This window comes from Parastagonospora nodorum, assembly GCF_000146915.1.
Source record: "Parastagonospora nodorum SN15 chromosome Unknown scaffold_6, whole genome shotgun sequence".
In the NCBI taxonomy this organism is placed as follows: domain Eukaryota; kingdom Fungi; phylum Ascomycota; class Dothideomycetes; order Pleosporales; family Phaeosphaeriaceae; genus Parastagonospora; species Parastagonospora nodorum.
Window position 1 is genome coordinate 297,930 of NW_001884554.1, and position 14,438 is coordinate 312,367.

Here is a 14,438-nt window from a genome sequence, read left to right on the forward strand (position 1 = left end):
GCGCTTCAGCTTCCCTCGTCAGACTTGAGACGGTGGTGTGGCTGCGCACAGCCTCGCGTAGTGGTTGCTCAGCTCAGGCAGGCTTAGGACTTCGCGTACAAGTTAATCACATTCCAGTAAACGCGACCGACCATTAATCAACCACCAACGTTTGGACGCCAGCAGTGATAGTAAGCCTTCTTTTCGCTCGGGATTGCTGCTTGAAGACGCGATCGCCAGGCTTGAAAGTAGGCTGCTGTGTCAGCGGTGCAACGCTTCGCGTATGATTTAGCTTGTATTTCGTGCCATGTGCCGCGAGGTTTCGAAGCCCGATAGAGCAGCCGAAGTAGTGGCGACTCTGCGGTGAGGCATGCCGGAAGACTCTGAGTGGACAATGTATGGCAAACATGGCCCGGATTGTCACAATTGCCGCGGCTACTCAGCCTTGTGTTTCGCGTTCTGCAAGTCGTCGCGTCGACTTTTGGTGGACTTTTGCGGACGCTTAGACCAACACAACCAGGCAACCTACACAAGATCTCATCTCTGGAGACTCGGACGCTCGGTCCGAATGTGGGTCAAGGTTGGATGGAATATGATTGGCGACCGCTGTGGGGGCAAACCGCAAGCGACGATATGGCAGAGGTCCGATGTCAGCTCCGGCACACCGCAGTGTGAAACCTACGCACGCTGTTGGACTACCGAGTCATTGTTCGTCCCGCACTCCGATTTGGCAGCAAGGGTACGAGAAGCGCAGCACACCGGCAGGGCGTGCAAGCGACATGATTTGAGCGTTGCCCGGGCATCCCATGTCGCACTGGCAGACATCCCAACTCGCTGACGTTTGGGCGGTGGTGGAGGCTGCAATTCTCAGGGTCCATGTGCACTAGTAGGGGGACAAGATGCCTCATGATGTATGCCAAGCCCATGCCTTGTCGTAAGCGGGCGCCAGTGATGCGCATTGCGGAGCGTGTGGTGTTTTCATTGCACTGGGACCAAAACGGCATGCGCCAAAGTTCAGGATCAAAATGACGGCAGCGGTGTCGTGGAATAGCATCAGCTGGTTCTGTGTCGTCACTGAAGATAGCTGAAACGCCAGAAATAGGGTTTGTAATAACAGGGTGTGATTATTCTCTATCGCATTCCTTTCAATATATGATGAAAGATGCGTCATTCCGCTCGCTACTACTGCGATACGGACTCAAGCGAGGAGAGCCATTCTAGCTCCAGTCGGGTAATACTGTGCGGCGCCAGCTACTGTACAAACGTCATGCGAGCCACCGGGCGGTATTCCCGCCGGGTGTTGCGAACGAGGGTCTAAAACATTAAAGAGTATAGCGAATGTTGGTCCGTGACGACACGGCCGAAGCCTATGACGAGCCAAAGAAATCTGAAAATGCTGACGGAAAGTGTCAACGATGAAAACCAGGACAAATGTGAACAAGCGCGTAGTGATACAGGCGAACGAGGGAATGTCTCACTCGGGAATGGTGCTCGTAATCAAAGTGCAACGCCAAAAAACGCCGTGACGGGACCCAGGGAATCTGTGGGTGGCCGAAGAAGTGGTATCTCAGAAAACCGTGATGCAGCGACTGATAGAAGAAAACTCGTCTGATCCTTTCGTAATGGGGTCCGCTCTAACATCGGAACCTTTACTCGCGGAGCTGCGGAAACGCGATGGTGGATATCTTAAACGACAAACAAGGAGTCCAAACTCCAGGACGTACGGCGCTATAGGAATCGACATGGTGATCAGTTGATGATCGACAGGTTCAAGCGTCCTCGGGTGAGGGGTGATCTTGACCACCTTCGTTCTTGTGCACTTTTCGGTGCCTCCTCAAGTTGGAGACTACCGAGAAATGGCGACCACAGCCGTCGACTTCGCATGCAAATGCTGAGAAATAATTAGTGATTGTGCGGAAGTTCACTGAAACAAAACTTACGCTTCTCGCCAGTGTGGCTGTACATGTGTGTTTGCAGCGAGCTAGGGCGGGTGAAACGCTTGTCGCAAATCTTGCACTTGTGCTTCTTCTGGGAGCTTGACGAGACCTTGGAGCTGAATTGGCTCATCATCGACTGGGGTGCAGGGGGCATAGAGGCTCCGAGGAGCGCATTGGGGCGGGGAAGTGTGCGCGAGCTGGCGAGATCTACTGATTGTCCCTCGACCCGCTGTAGTCGGTGACGGAGCCATCACCAGCATAGTAGCCCGTTGTGGGCATAGCTTGCTGACGATATCGACGAGTGTGCAGAGTGTGAAGACGGGAAACCGTACGAGTCGGTAGAGCTGCGGCTGGTACCTTGGCTGCCCGTAGATGTTCCTTGGTGTGATATCTGACTGGCTCAAGGATACCATACCGCGGCTGGCGTCGAGAGCCTCGCTGAAGCTGCTGCGCGGCGGTTGTTGTGCGTTCATTCTGCTAAAGTCAACAAGTGAACTTTGGCGTTGTCGTTGGGCTTCCAGGGATTCATAGAATGCTGAGGGGACTGACGGGTGTGAAGAGCGACGAGAAGCATCCTGATATGGGTAGGAGCTTCGGTCTTGGCTACCATATTCCACCTGAGAATAGGGAGCTGATGTGGGAGCATAGGTTTGGTTGTTTGGTGAGGCAGATGCAGCGTAACCACTTGTGTAACCCCGGGCCATGAGATCTTGCGACATATCTGGTAAGCTGTCTGTTGCGAAGGTGCCATCCGGGAGAGTAATACCTTGTCCTAGAGGAGGAGCAGTCACTTGCAGCCCGTGGTACGGGATCGCAATGCTGGTGGGACGTTGAGTAGAGGCATCAAGACCAGCCGAGACATTTGGCGCAATCGACGTCGAGTACAATTGCTGTTGCGACGCGCCCGACACCCACGGATTGGTGAAGTGTGGTGGTGGTGGGTAACGCATGGAGGGATCGTAGCCCATGTTGCTCATCTGAGTCTGTTGGCGGTCGACTGCCATTGCCATTGCGGTAGCAGGATAGTTGAGGGCGGGGATCCGTGGAGGTTGTGACGGGAATGAGGTACAAGTGAAGAAAGACGAGTGCTACAGCGTAGTGAAGACTCGACTGTGAAGGTCCGGAGCAGGTAACGTGATGGTTTGAGGTTCGAGAAGCGTGGGGATAGACGATCGCAGTTGGGGATCTGCGAGCTTTTGAAGTTGAGTCTGACACTGGGGACACCCGTCCTGTGGTATTCCAGAATGAGCAGTGATAAACCTTTGGTAGTGTCGATCAGTCGGCCTATCCTGGTAGGTACCGTGGCGATGAACCAGCGGAATCGGGCGTAGGGGACTATGGACACGAGCAGCGGAGTGGCAGGCGCTCGAGCGTTTCAAGTGCTGTGCAGCGTGTGGAGAAGCAGACTACGCAGGCTGGCAGGCTGGTACAGGGGCTGCGTGGGTGAGGAGGTGGGAGTGCGCGTCGCGGTGGTGAAGCGTGCTCGGCAAGCAACGTTATTCGCTTAGTGGGAGGGCACCAGCGACAAAGAAGAAAGGATGTGAGAGTGGCAGTGATGAAAGCAGTACTGATTGACAGTGTTTGTGCTCTGGCAGGAGACGGTTTAAGATTGAGTGGGCATAAGAGGTAGAGTGCTGTTGATCAACGGGGCAGCATCGAGGGATGGCTCATGTTAAATTCCTGCCGCTTGGAACGGTATACTACGTAGATGGGATCACAGCAGCTTCATCATAGGCTGAAGGCCAAGCCAAGGCGCAGGCAGGCTTGCTCGCACCCCGGACGCGCTACTGTCGAGCAGCTTGCAGGGTCCCGGCGCCACTTAGCAGGGTGCTTTCGAGGCTGCTTTTGCGCCTGTGGGGAGACGGTGGACGCTGCGGGCGCACTCAGAGGCCCTACACGCAGTGCCAACGACAAACGACAGCCGCTGCCCGGCTGCCCTCCATTCCGTGGCAAGCTCGTAAGCTCAGCGTCCGTCTTCAGCGCGCGGCGTCTGCCACCAGCGCAAGCGCACGCCTGCCGTTGCGACTGTGTGGGCGCAGAGCGCTATCGCGTCGGCAGCAGCAAAATCCGTGGCAGGCCGTTCGCGCGCTAGGACCACGCAGCTTCATCATTGCGCGCCGCTACGAGGAGAGTGGGCCCCTGGGCGCGGGAGGGCTTTTTACCTTTGTGCTGGCGCGGCGCCATGATCCATCGAGAGACAGGGGAGAGGGGAGAGAGAGGCCTCCAATGCGGTTAGGGCCCTCGTGCAATTACGATGCTCTCGTCCGCTTATGTGCAGGCGTGCTTGCCCAATCCGACAGCATCGCATTGTGAGAAGACTGCCCCCAGGAGCCCACGCTTGCGGCGGCCGGCCTTGACCTCACCCAGTCGCCCGCCGCATGCCTCCCAGACATGGCCATGCTTCTGCTGTCGCCGCCGCGCCCGGCGCTGGTCGCAGCTAGCAACGGCACACCTACCTACGACAGAGGGACCGAAAACGACGCACTCTCTAGGTGAGGTCGCATCCAAAGTAGCGCGCCGAACACTGGCCGAGACGTTGGAGCCATTTCGGTCCGCCCCAAGACCAGTCTCCACGACTGTTGCATGTGTAGACCAAAGCAACCGCTGAACGCCTCTCCCCTCCGCTCTAGCGCCAGTTCCGCTGTCCTCTCTTCTCCACTGACTCTCAATCGCCGCAGGGGCCTAACCACCGTCCGGATACAAATTAGCCCCTGAGGCGCGCTGGGCTAAGCATCGTTTGATCGCCGAGCATATTCCTTTTGGAGCATTACAAGTAGCTTAGCCAGCGAGCGGGTCAAGCACTGGGCATACAACACAATCTCGGGATATGCCATGTAGTCCGCACAAACGCTTCTCCTCCAATCCCGAACTGTGTCGCCCTATCTGCTGCCAAAGGACTCCACCCTGCGCGCAAGCTCCTCACCACAAGTGTCGTGGGAGGGCGGGGTTCTCTTCGCTGCCGCACCGTCATGTGTGCAGCCCGAGTCAGGACGACAATTGCTGTCGCAAGCACTTGAGCATACTCTGCACCAATCAACACAATTCGCCGTTTCTGAAAAGAATTCTCACTCACTGCCTGTATTTTCGGCCTAATCCTGCTGCACACGGGTGGCTAGCTGCGATGCATGATGGTGGCCAAGGCCTGCTCTGTATTGTCGCTGACACGACTGCTGGTGGAGAAAGGAATGTGCGAAAGTGATGCCGAACCGATGTCGTCATGATCCCCGCTTTAACAGAGCGCTAAGGGTGCTTAGCGAGCTATCATTGGCGGCCATGGTGTCGGGTACCTTATGGCAGTGAAGCGAAACGCAGGATGAGGTAGGCGGTAAGGATTTCGTGATTCACTGGTCATCAATCTCTACCAGTCTGCTGAGGGCCCTCATGCACACTGTATAGAGATACTTTTTGTGCACACAGCTTAACATCCTGCAGCATCCGGTCACAAGGGCTTGCATCTTCGAATCGCAGGCTCTGTGGCAAATGCATGCTGCGAAAAGCACGCACTTTGGAACCTTGCCCTCTCACCGCTGCATCATGGCTCTGACTGCGGCCGCCTGTGAGTGGTCCAGTCTTGACAAGAGAGCCCGCCTAATGCGCAGAGATTCAACCCCCGGCCTCTTTAATCATGCAGGGCACGATCTGGTTAGGGCGCCATCCCGCTCCCTCGAGCTGGCGCGTTCGTGTGCAATCACTTGCGCTGTGTGGATCCACATCACAGACTACCTTGTCGTCTCTTGAACGGGCACCATGAATGACTGCGGCGCCATGTCGCCCTCGCACGGCATACTGATAATTGAGCCGACAGGGCTGCGGGCCGTCTCAATCCGTCCCTGCTGGCCACAAGAAGACATCGACACATCGACACATCGACACATCGACAAACGTTAATTTATTGTCTCAGTGTGCCGTAAGAAGCAGTCCGCTTGGCTTCCAGCGTGCGGCAGTTCCCTTGAGCAGAACGCCCGGCATTCGACAGCGGACCCTGCATTGCTTGCTTCCAGGACCCGAATACAGTTTAGCCGGCTCTCCTTCACAATCCACCCATGCCCCGCCAAGTCTGCTGCTACTTGATCAGCTTGGTGTCCTTTTTATTTCCGCCTGCTAGCTTCACGGATGGTGGGAGCAGCTGTCTCGCATGTCTGACAAAGTACCGCTGGAGATGTGTTTGATCACCAGTACATTCTCCACAGAAGCCTTCTCGAATCTGACTTCAACCAGACGCGCGGCTCTCGAGGGGAGATCGGAATGCCATCATAGCTAATTTGCATGGCTCCACGGTGCAGGCTCTTCGCAATCATGTTGAGTGTGTAGGGACATTCCGCAGTATTCCCGGTGTGCAGCGCTAGGTACTCCACGCAAACTCGGCGCCCAATCCCGCCCTATCAAGCAATTCGTCTCGCGAGCGGCCAAAGCTCACGGCCGTAAATCTGGAGAACCAAAGTGTACAAGTGACCTGAAAGACAATTCGGCGAGGTAGTAAATCGAAATCCGGGGCAACGGTCCATTAAGCTCATTAGTTCAGAGGCAAAAGTTAACGCGACTCTCCGTGCTATGCTTTTGTCAAGTGCGCCAATGAGAAACGGCTGCCCAGAGCTTTCGCGTCGCATGGTTTAGGTTGCAAGTTCAGGCCGATGTAACGCTCTGAGGGAGCCTAGCGTGCCTGTCACTTGCAGTGGATCCGTTCACCAGGTCCGTGCAGGCGACGCTCTGCCGCTTCTGCAGTCTTGCATCCACGTGTGGTGTTTGATGATCACCAAACTTTTCCCCCTCACTAAAGCCGAAACGACACATGATCATCACTGTCAGGACCAGAAATTTGGTAGGGAGATGAGCTGCTTTCCAGATACAGATGCCTGCCCATCTCAAAGCGTCGCAAAGCGCATGGCGCGATTCGCAGATCTCAGACGACACTTTCTTGTTGCCAACCCATCACAGGGTGCCGGTTCAGCAGCTCCTACCGGACACCGACGCGCATGTCCATTCCGCGTAGAATTTCGCATCCGCTATATACGGCCGGACCGGGATCCTTCCTGCTGTCCCGCGGCACACTTTCTTCAACTTCAATGTTGAGTGTGCACTGGAGCGGCACCGTCTTGGTCGTTGATTCACAGCATTATCGAAAAGGAAAGTATGCAATTGGTGAACCTTACAGTACGCACGTACATGCTGCAAGAGGATATCTGCATGCCCCTTTTTGGATTTCGTGCTGCTACTGCTGCGCTGCTGCATGGGTGTGAAGGGAACGCACAGGTGATGATCCTGGGTTGTTCTGCACGCAAGCCAAGCGCTAGGCCACACACGGGGACCCGTAGTGAGGCTGAATGGTCGGCGACCATCTTTTCCCAAGATTGATATCTCGAACTGTGTCATGAACTCGCATCGATGCTGCGACAAGCCGTGAAAACCACAGCATCGGGATGTCAAGACCCTGCTTCACATCAAAAAGTGTGTTATGGAGTGTGCATCTCATTATTGGAGCTAAACTGCTCCGCGAGCAAAAGAAATGAGGTGACATGACCAGCGGCAGGCTGGCTTACATGCCCTTGAATGCGGAAGGAGTCATCAAATCGACCTTGAACATGCCTCAGATCGCCAAGCCTGCCTCATCGTGAACCGCAGGGTGTTTGATAGGGGTTCGCTCAGCATGGCGCCCCTTTGGTAATAGTTTGTTCGCTCTCTTGATGTTTTGTGCCCGTTAAGGACGGTCGGGAAATTGCATCCTCAACTATGCGTCGTGTGATGCTATGGTTTTGATTCACCCTGTTTGAGTCGTATCCCCCGGAGGAGCGCTTCCGTGCAGTTCCTGTAGTATCCTGCCCATGGACGAGCTTCTCGATGTTTTCCTCTGTCAGAGGCATCGGAGCTTCAGCATCCTTGACACTCTGGAGATTGTCGTGACGTAGCAGGTCCGGGCCTGTCAGCGAGAGCAACTTGTCATCACGAAGCATCGTGTCTCTTTCTTCGGCCTGAATCCGTCTCAGAGCCCGGTCACCATCAGTCTCACACGACCGTGCAAGAGCTGTGTCGTTTTCGAAATGGAGTCGGTCAAGTTGAGCGGTCAATGCGTGCGCCGTCGTTTCAGGTTCAACCGGTGAGCCTGCAATTTGGGGTCGATCTTTACCACGACGGTTTCTTGTGGGGAATGTGGCCGCGCCTCCATGCCGATCACTGTCGTTTGTAGATAATTTGGCTCTGGCCGTTTTTCGCCGTCCCTCAATTGCCCACTTGACAAGCATCTGGTACAAGTCAGATGTGAGAATACTGTGGGGTTGAGTAAGACTTACCTTCTCCAAGAGCTTGCCCTTCACTGGCTTCGCTAGATAGTCGTCCATGCCAGCGAGCTGACACTTCTCCTTGTCACCTTGAATTGCACTGGCCGTCATGGCAACAATTGGCACGCTCCGAATTTCGGGCCTGTCCTTCCAAGGGGCCTCGGTCCGGATTGCGTGCGTTGCGCTGTAACCGTCTCGAATAGGCATCTGCAACCAGATGTTGTCAGTGACCACTTCATGCGTTCATCAACATGGGAACGTACCTGGACGTCCATCAGGATAATATCAGGGCGAGGATGCATCGGACCAAAATCCTGCATCAAATAATCTAACGCCTCTTGACCGTTCCAAACAGCACCAACAGAGAAGTGCAGCTTCTTGATTGTCTTCAAAGCAATCTGTTGATTGATTTGACTGTTGCAAGCGTTAGTGGTTTGGATTGACGGCAGACGCATCCAGCAATATAGTCGACTTACTTGTCTTCCACAACGAGAATATGTACCTGCTGTCGTTCGCTCTCCGAGAGATTCATCAGATGGTCCGGGATGTTTTGGTTGATCATTGGAAACGACTGTGATCTTGAGGATCCGTTGGGCATCACAGGCGTCATGGGTGGTGTATGGTCTTCTGAGCTGCCGACTGAGACGGAAACATCGCTTTGCAGCCGATCCGGTATCGAGCCAATACTCACCAAAGGTGAACCATCGTCCTGAGAGGGGGCCCTGCTGAATGGTATCCAGAACGTCGCTGTGGTACCTTGACCCAATTTAGAGTCCAGCCAAATTTGACCCTTCATAAGTTCAACGAGATTCTTGCTGATGGTCAGTCCCAGTCCTGTCCCGCCAAAACGACGTGCTGTGGATGAATCCGCCTGACTGAACGGTTGGAACAGTCGCTTCCGAACCTCTTCCTCAATACCGATGCCCGTATCGATAACACTAAAGTTGACTGTGACGGAATCGTTTGTTTCCTGGCTGATTGATACTGAGAGCTTGACAGAACCCTCGGAAGTGAACTTGATACTGTTTGTGAGAACGTTCGTCAATATCTGTCGCAGCCTGCCAGGATCGCCCATAACCCGCAAGTCTTGTTCAACTTCGTCCTGGATGGTGCTTTGGTATACAAGACCCTTCCTCTGTGCTGCAAACGACATCATCTTGTTCACGTCTCGAAGTACGACGCTCAAGCTGAATTGCACCTCTTCCACATCCAAGCGTCCAGATTCCACTTTGGAAAAGTCGAGAATGTCGTTAATGACGGTCAGAAGGCTGTTTGCGGAGCGGTGGATGTTCTCTGCGCATTCCTTCTGTTCTTCATCCAGGTTCATATCAGACAGAAGCTCGCTCATACCTATAACTCCGGCGATTGGCGTGCGGATTTCGTGAGACATGTTGGCCAAAAATTGTGACTTCATCCGACTTGCTTCTTTGGCAGCTGCCGCGTTCGCTAAAAGTCTTTCATTCTCCTTCTCTTGTTCCCTCAATTGGTCTTCTCGTTCGCGTAATTCTGTAATGTCCATCGACACCCCAATAACACCGTCCACGTACGCAGTTCCTTCCGCACCCGCGATCCTCGAAGCATTCAGAAGAGGGACGAGGCGAGTTCGGAAATATCGATTCTCGGACATATAACGCTCCACAATCTCGTCTTGTTGTTTGCCATTCAGAATTTCCTGTATTGGCTCCCGCCAGCGATCTCGGTCAGCACCAGTGAAACCAAAGACGTCATATATGTCGTTTCCTAAGAGCTCTGTGTTTTCGCCGTCTCTTCTCCACTTTGTGTCACCCTCCAGTAGAACCAGCCTATTGTCTCGGTTGACAGCCCATAGCAATATCTTTGCGTGGGCAATTACTTGCTGCAATTGCTCTCTTGTACGCCTTGCTTCTTGGCGAGCCATTACCAAGTCATGAATGTCGGTACAGGTGCCAAACCACTTGACTATTTTACCGTCATCATCGAAGAAGGGAAGTGCTCGTCCCAGCATCCACCGCCATTCACCGTCAAATCGTTGACATCTATACTCTGTGTTGTATTCGTCTCCGGTTGCAAGCGAGTGGAACCATCGTGATTTCGTAGCTGTCATATCATCGGGATGGAAAGGGAGGCGCCAGCCCTCGCCCAGGCTCTGATCTTCGGTCAACCCCGTGTAATCGTACCAACGTTGGGAAAACCAGTCGTGTAATCCGTTCGGAGTGGTCGTCCAAACCATGACGGGCATGAAGTTGGCAATATATTCAAACTGTTTCTCGTTCTCCTCGATTTGCGCCGCAATCTGCTTTGTGAATTCGGTGATGTCCTTAAAGATGACGATACCACCCAAAAACTCCCCAGTCTCATCATGAATGACAGGCTCGCTGATTACTTCAAAAACCAGGCGCGTACCGGTGACAGGTTGGCGCAGACCTAATCGCCGTTTTTCGAGTTTCTGTCGTGTACGGCAGAGCTCTACGATGGGGAACTCATCGATTGTAAGCTCGCGTTGGAAGTCCTCTGTCCACACGGTAAATTGCGAAAGAAAAGCTCGTTGGTCGCCCGGCGTATACGTTGCGTCTCGAGGGAGGAGTCGCATAAGTGCTTTATTGGGAATGCCGAATCCTTCGTCCTTCCACATGGCTATCACTATGTTAGTAACTCGTGAACTCGAGTCGTACAATTATGTAACACCCACCATATGCAGGCATGCTAATCGAGTTCAGGATGGCATCTTTCAATTGGGTGGCTTTCTGGAATATGGATGCAGTTGAGCCAATATCGCCCTTACTTCTCATGGGCGGCCCTCGGGGCGGAAATTCTGGTTGTTGTAGTGTAGGCGTGACGACTTTCGAGCCCGACGTTGAGTTACTTCCTGAGCGTTTTCCGGAAGACGAACTCGAGCCAGAGCTGCGAGATTTGCCGAGATGAGGGGTTGCATTTGACTTATTCACGATTCTGCTAGAGGGTCGTGAAGTCTTTGATGGTTCTGCAGCCACGGTGCTTGTGAAAGTCAACGTAAAATACTGAGTGTCTTCGATGCTCCACATGGAAATGATACAAGAGGCTTGCACCGCATTCGCATATGAGTTATTTCTGTCAGGCGTATGTAAGAAACCATTTGGACTCTGAACAAGAGGCGAGATAACCACTTCCACAGAAACATCATGAACGGTCGTGCGTGCAAGATTTGTGCTGCTCAGCTGGGGGTACGATTGCTCTTCCGGCAATCGAGCTGGAGGTTGGGCCCTTGGTTCGGCTGTGGGAGTCGTATGGCCACTTCCACCTCCATCCTGCTCACTGTTGGCAATGGCATCTTCCACTACACAGTCGAGGAAGTTCTGCAAGTATGTCATTACGAAGTTCAAAAGATGTGCCAACCTGGCCGTCACATACCTCCCACGAGACTAAAAGCGGCGATCCGTTCTGTAAAATGTCAATACCGAGATCACCCATGGATTTGTCTTGAAGAACATCTGATATTGACAGATCGTCGAAAGCGGTACTCTCGGAGTCGATGCCTAATAATCGACCCATGGCTTCGTTCGCCACCACTATAGTCTTCGTGGAAGAAAGAACTAGGATGGGAACTGGCAGATACTGCATCGCTGTTATGGACGCCATTGTTGTCGTCGGCGACGGCAGTCGTATGGAGAGTGAATCGGAGCTATGGATCGAGCTTGGTGATTTGGACCTCGAACGCTCGCCCAGATCGAAGTAGCCTCTTTCCACCTCGGCTCCATTTGGCTCCGCCATGGCTACTGCTTTTGCCAGTGGGACGGAGGAAAACGCTGAGATTGTCCGTATGCTCGATTGGACGTGAGCACGACCAAAAGGTGCAGCGACTATTCGCAAGATACGTCGATCCAGTCCTCTACTAACCCACCCAGCGCGCGATGAAGGAAGTACTTGGCTGCACCATGGAGGTCTGTAGGTGCCGTTTGGTTATTGTCGAGGAACAAAAGTACGTTGGGCAAGCCTGGGTCTGGGGAACAGCGCAATAGGTATTATGCGGAGGATGGCTGATGCGGCAGCTGTGGGAATGTGCAGGGAAGCTTTAGGCGGTGATCAGAGGGCTCTGAGGGCCTAGAACATAGCCATGTAGGTGGACGACGGCGCACAGAGCCGTATGGGGCGTCTTCTAAGGTGCAATCAGCTACGCTCACCGCAAAGGTCGAATCGGGCAGAGGTCGTAGGAACAGTCCAGGTGGGCAACCAGTGGTAGAAGTGTGTAAAAATCGATTCTACTTCCGATTGATGTTCTGGAACACACCCGATGCGTTCGGCTGCTATGCCACATGACGTCGAAGGGTCTCTGCTCGAACACCCGGAGACGTCTCCAGCTTTTGTCATACGCTGAAAAGACACTGACATGTTGCAACTTCAGCTTTTCTGAGCCCTAGCGTGCCGGATGAAAGATCTGCGGCGATCGCGAGTGCCTCAATATGCCTTGCCAGGTTGTCCTCGTACCCGCGTGCCTACCCGCGTGCCTGGACCTTTGAATCTCTATCACACGCGTTTACTTCACAGTGGTGCAGAGCCGCAGTACTTACTTGGCATGGGGATCATCGGTGCTCTAGAAATATTACCATAGCGGACTTATGGAGTGTTGTTGTTACTGCTACAGTTGCAACTTACCACCATAAGCAGAAGGAGTTTAATACTAACAACCAGTCTACACATTTGCAAAATCGAAGGCAGGTTCATGAGCTCCATGCGTACAGCTTTTCTGTAGGATGGAAATGCAATGAGCTTTGAATTTCCATATAAACGTTGGGTTGGCGGGCCGAGGTCACGTGCGCGCCAGCTGCGCGGAACAACCAAGCCCAAGTCGGATAACTTAGGAACATCCATCTGTCATTTTGAATAGGCAGCGACCTTGCTCTGCACAACTAAGGCGAACTCGAGCTCGAATTTCACAGTCCACATACCGCTCTTTCGCGAATCCAGGACTTCAACATGCTGCTATTCGGGCTGGGAGGGTTATTCTATGGTACGACTGGACGCTTCGCATGTTGCGCAGCAATTCACTAACGGTTATAGTCGCCGTGCTCCTCATCAATGCGATAGCAATTCTCTCAGAAGATCGGTTCCTCGCAAGAAGTATGGCTTCCCTACCTGCGCATCGCATTCAACGACTACATATCGCCCCACTGGTGCACCCTCGCATACACGCACCTAGGCAGGCTACAAGATATGTCACATGCTGACATGTGGAAACAGTTGGGTGGACAGCTTCAGCGGCAGAACCGGGCTTCGGTGGCCAACGCGATGACGCGAGCGTAAAAGCACGACTCATCAACCTCGTGTCCTCGGTGCGGACACTAATGCGAAGTATGTACAACAACAGACCGCGTCACCCCGAGCTGCGCAGACAACAGACGGCGCAAGGACAAGGAGGGCAGCGCAAGGGCAATGGTCTTTGAGGACTGAAGCTGACACATTCGTAGTACCTCTCATGTTCATAAACACCCTCATGATAGTCTACCTCCTCGTCCTCGGATGATCGCAGCGTAAACGACAGGACAAGAAACGATACGGCGTCCGGGGTAGCGGTCGATGCAAAAAGGTGCAGACACAGAAGGAGCACTTGCAAATTTGAGACAGATGAAGGTGTACACTCGGATCATAAGGATGCCATATGAGCGATTCCGCGGATACAGCCCTGATCCTAATCAGTGAGGCTCAAGCAAGACCCAAAAAATGCGCCAATGAATGTGGTACATGGTTGAAAAGCGCATTGGATGGAGCCAACCATGTAGTGGAAACACACCAATCACTCTAGTATAAGGCACGAATCGCCTGACAGAGAAACAATACAATCTCAACATACCCGTTTACTTCATAAAATTAATGAGGCCTATCTTGCCCATCATCATCAGCCGATCAGATCGGTACCACGCAATTTGAAAAGGCAGAGAATACAACAATTCCTTCAATGATAAGGATACTGTTAATGTCCCAGCAAAGGAGCAGATCGACCAACCAAGCAAAAATAGATAGCATTCCAAAAGGATCATGATGGCGCAGATCCAACCCAGAGACCACACAGGCCTGACCTCCGAAGTCATAACAATTGGGGAGGGTCATTGAACCATAGCTAGAAGTTTTGTAGTTGGTCACGACAAAACGCCCGTGTAGCTTCTGGTTTAACAAATTAAAGAAATCAACGTTTATTAGTCTTTTCTGCACAAACCATTCTCAAAGTTACAGAGCCCCAGCAATGATGTGATTTTTTTATTTTGTTTTTTATTACTATTCGTCTGTGAAGAATATCGGA

The 14,438-nt window shown here is 53.0% G+C and overlaps 6 protein-coding genes across 6 annotated transcripts; 4 read left to right on the forward strand and 2 right to left on the reverse strand.

Moving 5' to 3' along the window:
* Positions 1-1,748: 1,748 nt before the first annotated feature.
* On the reverse strand, positions 1,749-2,926 carry SNOG_04235 (hypothetical protein; the record flags this gene model as incomplete). Its single annotated transcript, XM_001794603.1, has 3 exons — positions 1,749-1,870; positions 1,920-2,145; positions 2,249-2,926. The coding sequence occupies 3 exons, from the start codon at positions 2,924-2,926 to the stop codon at positions 1,749-1,751; spliced, it is 1,026 nt and encodes a 341-aa protein (XP_001794655.1).
* A 1,381-nt stretch (positions 2,927-4,307) lies between these two features.
* On the forward strand, positions 4,308-4,631 carry SNOG_04236 (hypothetical protein; the record flags this gene model as incomplete). Its single annotated transcript, XM_001794604.1, has 2 exons — positions 4,308-4,408; positions 4,508-4,631. 2 exons carry the CDS (start codon positions 4,308-4,310, stop codon positions 4,629-4,631), a joined length of 225 nt encoding a protein of 74 aa, XP_001794656.1.
* Positions 4,632-5,450: 819 nt separating this feature from the next.
* Positions 5,451-5,654, forward strand: SNOG_04237 (hypothetical protein; the record flags this gene model as incomplete). The annotated part of the gene is made up of 2 exons (XM_001794605.1): positions 5,451-5,472; positions 5,548-5,654. 2 exons carry the CDS (start codon positions 5,451-5,453, stop codon positions 5,652-5,654), a joined length of 129 nt encoding a protein of 42 aa, XP_001794657.1.
* A 1,795-nt stretch (positions 5,655-7,449) lies between these two features.
* SNOG_04238 (hypothetical protein) lies at positions 7,450-10,799 on the reverse strand (the record flags this gene model as incomplete). The annotated part of the gene is made up of 5 exons (XM_001794606.1): positions 7,450-7,488; positions 7,676-8,421; positions 8,496-8,602; positions 8,665-8,759; positions 8,880-10,799. 5 exons carry the CDS (start codon positions 10,797-10,799, stop codon positions 7,450-7,452), a joined length of 2,907 nt encoding a protein of 968 aa, XP_001794658.1.
* Positions 10,800-11,912: 1,113 nt separating this feature from the next.
* SNOG_04239 (hypothetical protein) lies at positions 11,913-12,092 on the forward strand (the record flags this gene model as incomplete). The annotated part of the gene is made up of 2 exons (XM_001794607.1): positions 11,913-11,961; positions 12,049-12,092. The coding sequence occupies 2 exons, from the start codon at positions 11,913-11,915 to the stop codon at positions 12,090-12,092; spliced, it is 93 nt and encodes a 30-aa protein (XP_001794659.1).
* Positions 12,093-13,034: 942 nt separating this feature from the next.
* On the forward strand, positions 13,035-14,302 carry SNOG_04240 (hypothetical protein). The gene is made up of 4 exons (XM_001794608.1): positions 13,035-13,151; positions 13,202-13,261; positions 13,382-13,492; positions 13,609-14,302. Exons 1-4 carry the CDS (start codon positions 13,118-13,120, stop codon positions 13,662-13,664), a joined length of 261 nt encoding a protein of 86 aa, XP_001794660.1. The 5' UTR covers positions 13,035-13,117; the 3' UTR covers positions 13,665-14,302.
* The last annotated feature ends 136 nt before the right edge of the window (positions 14,303-14,438 follow it).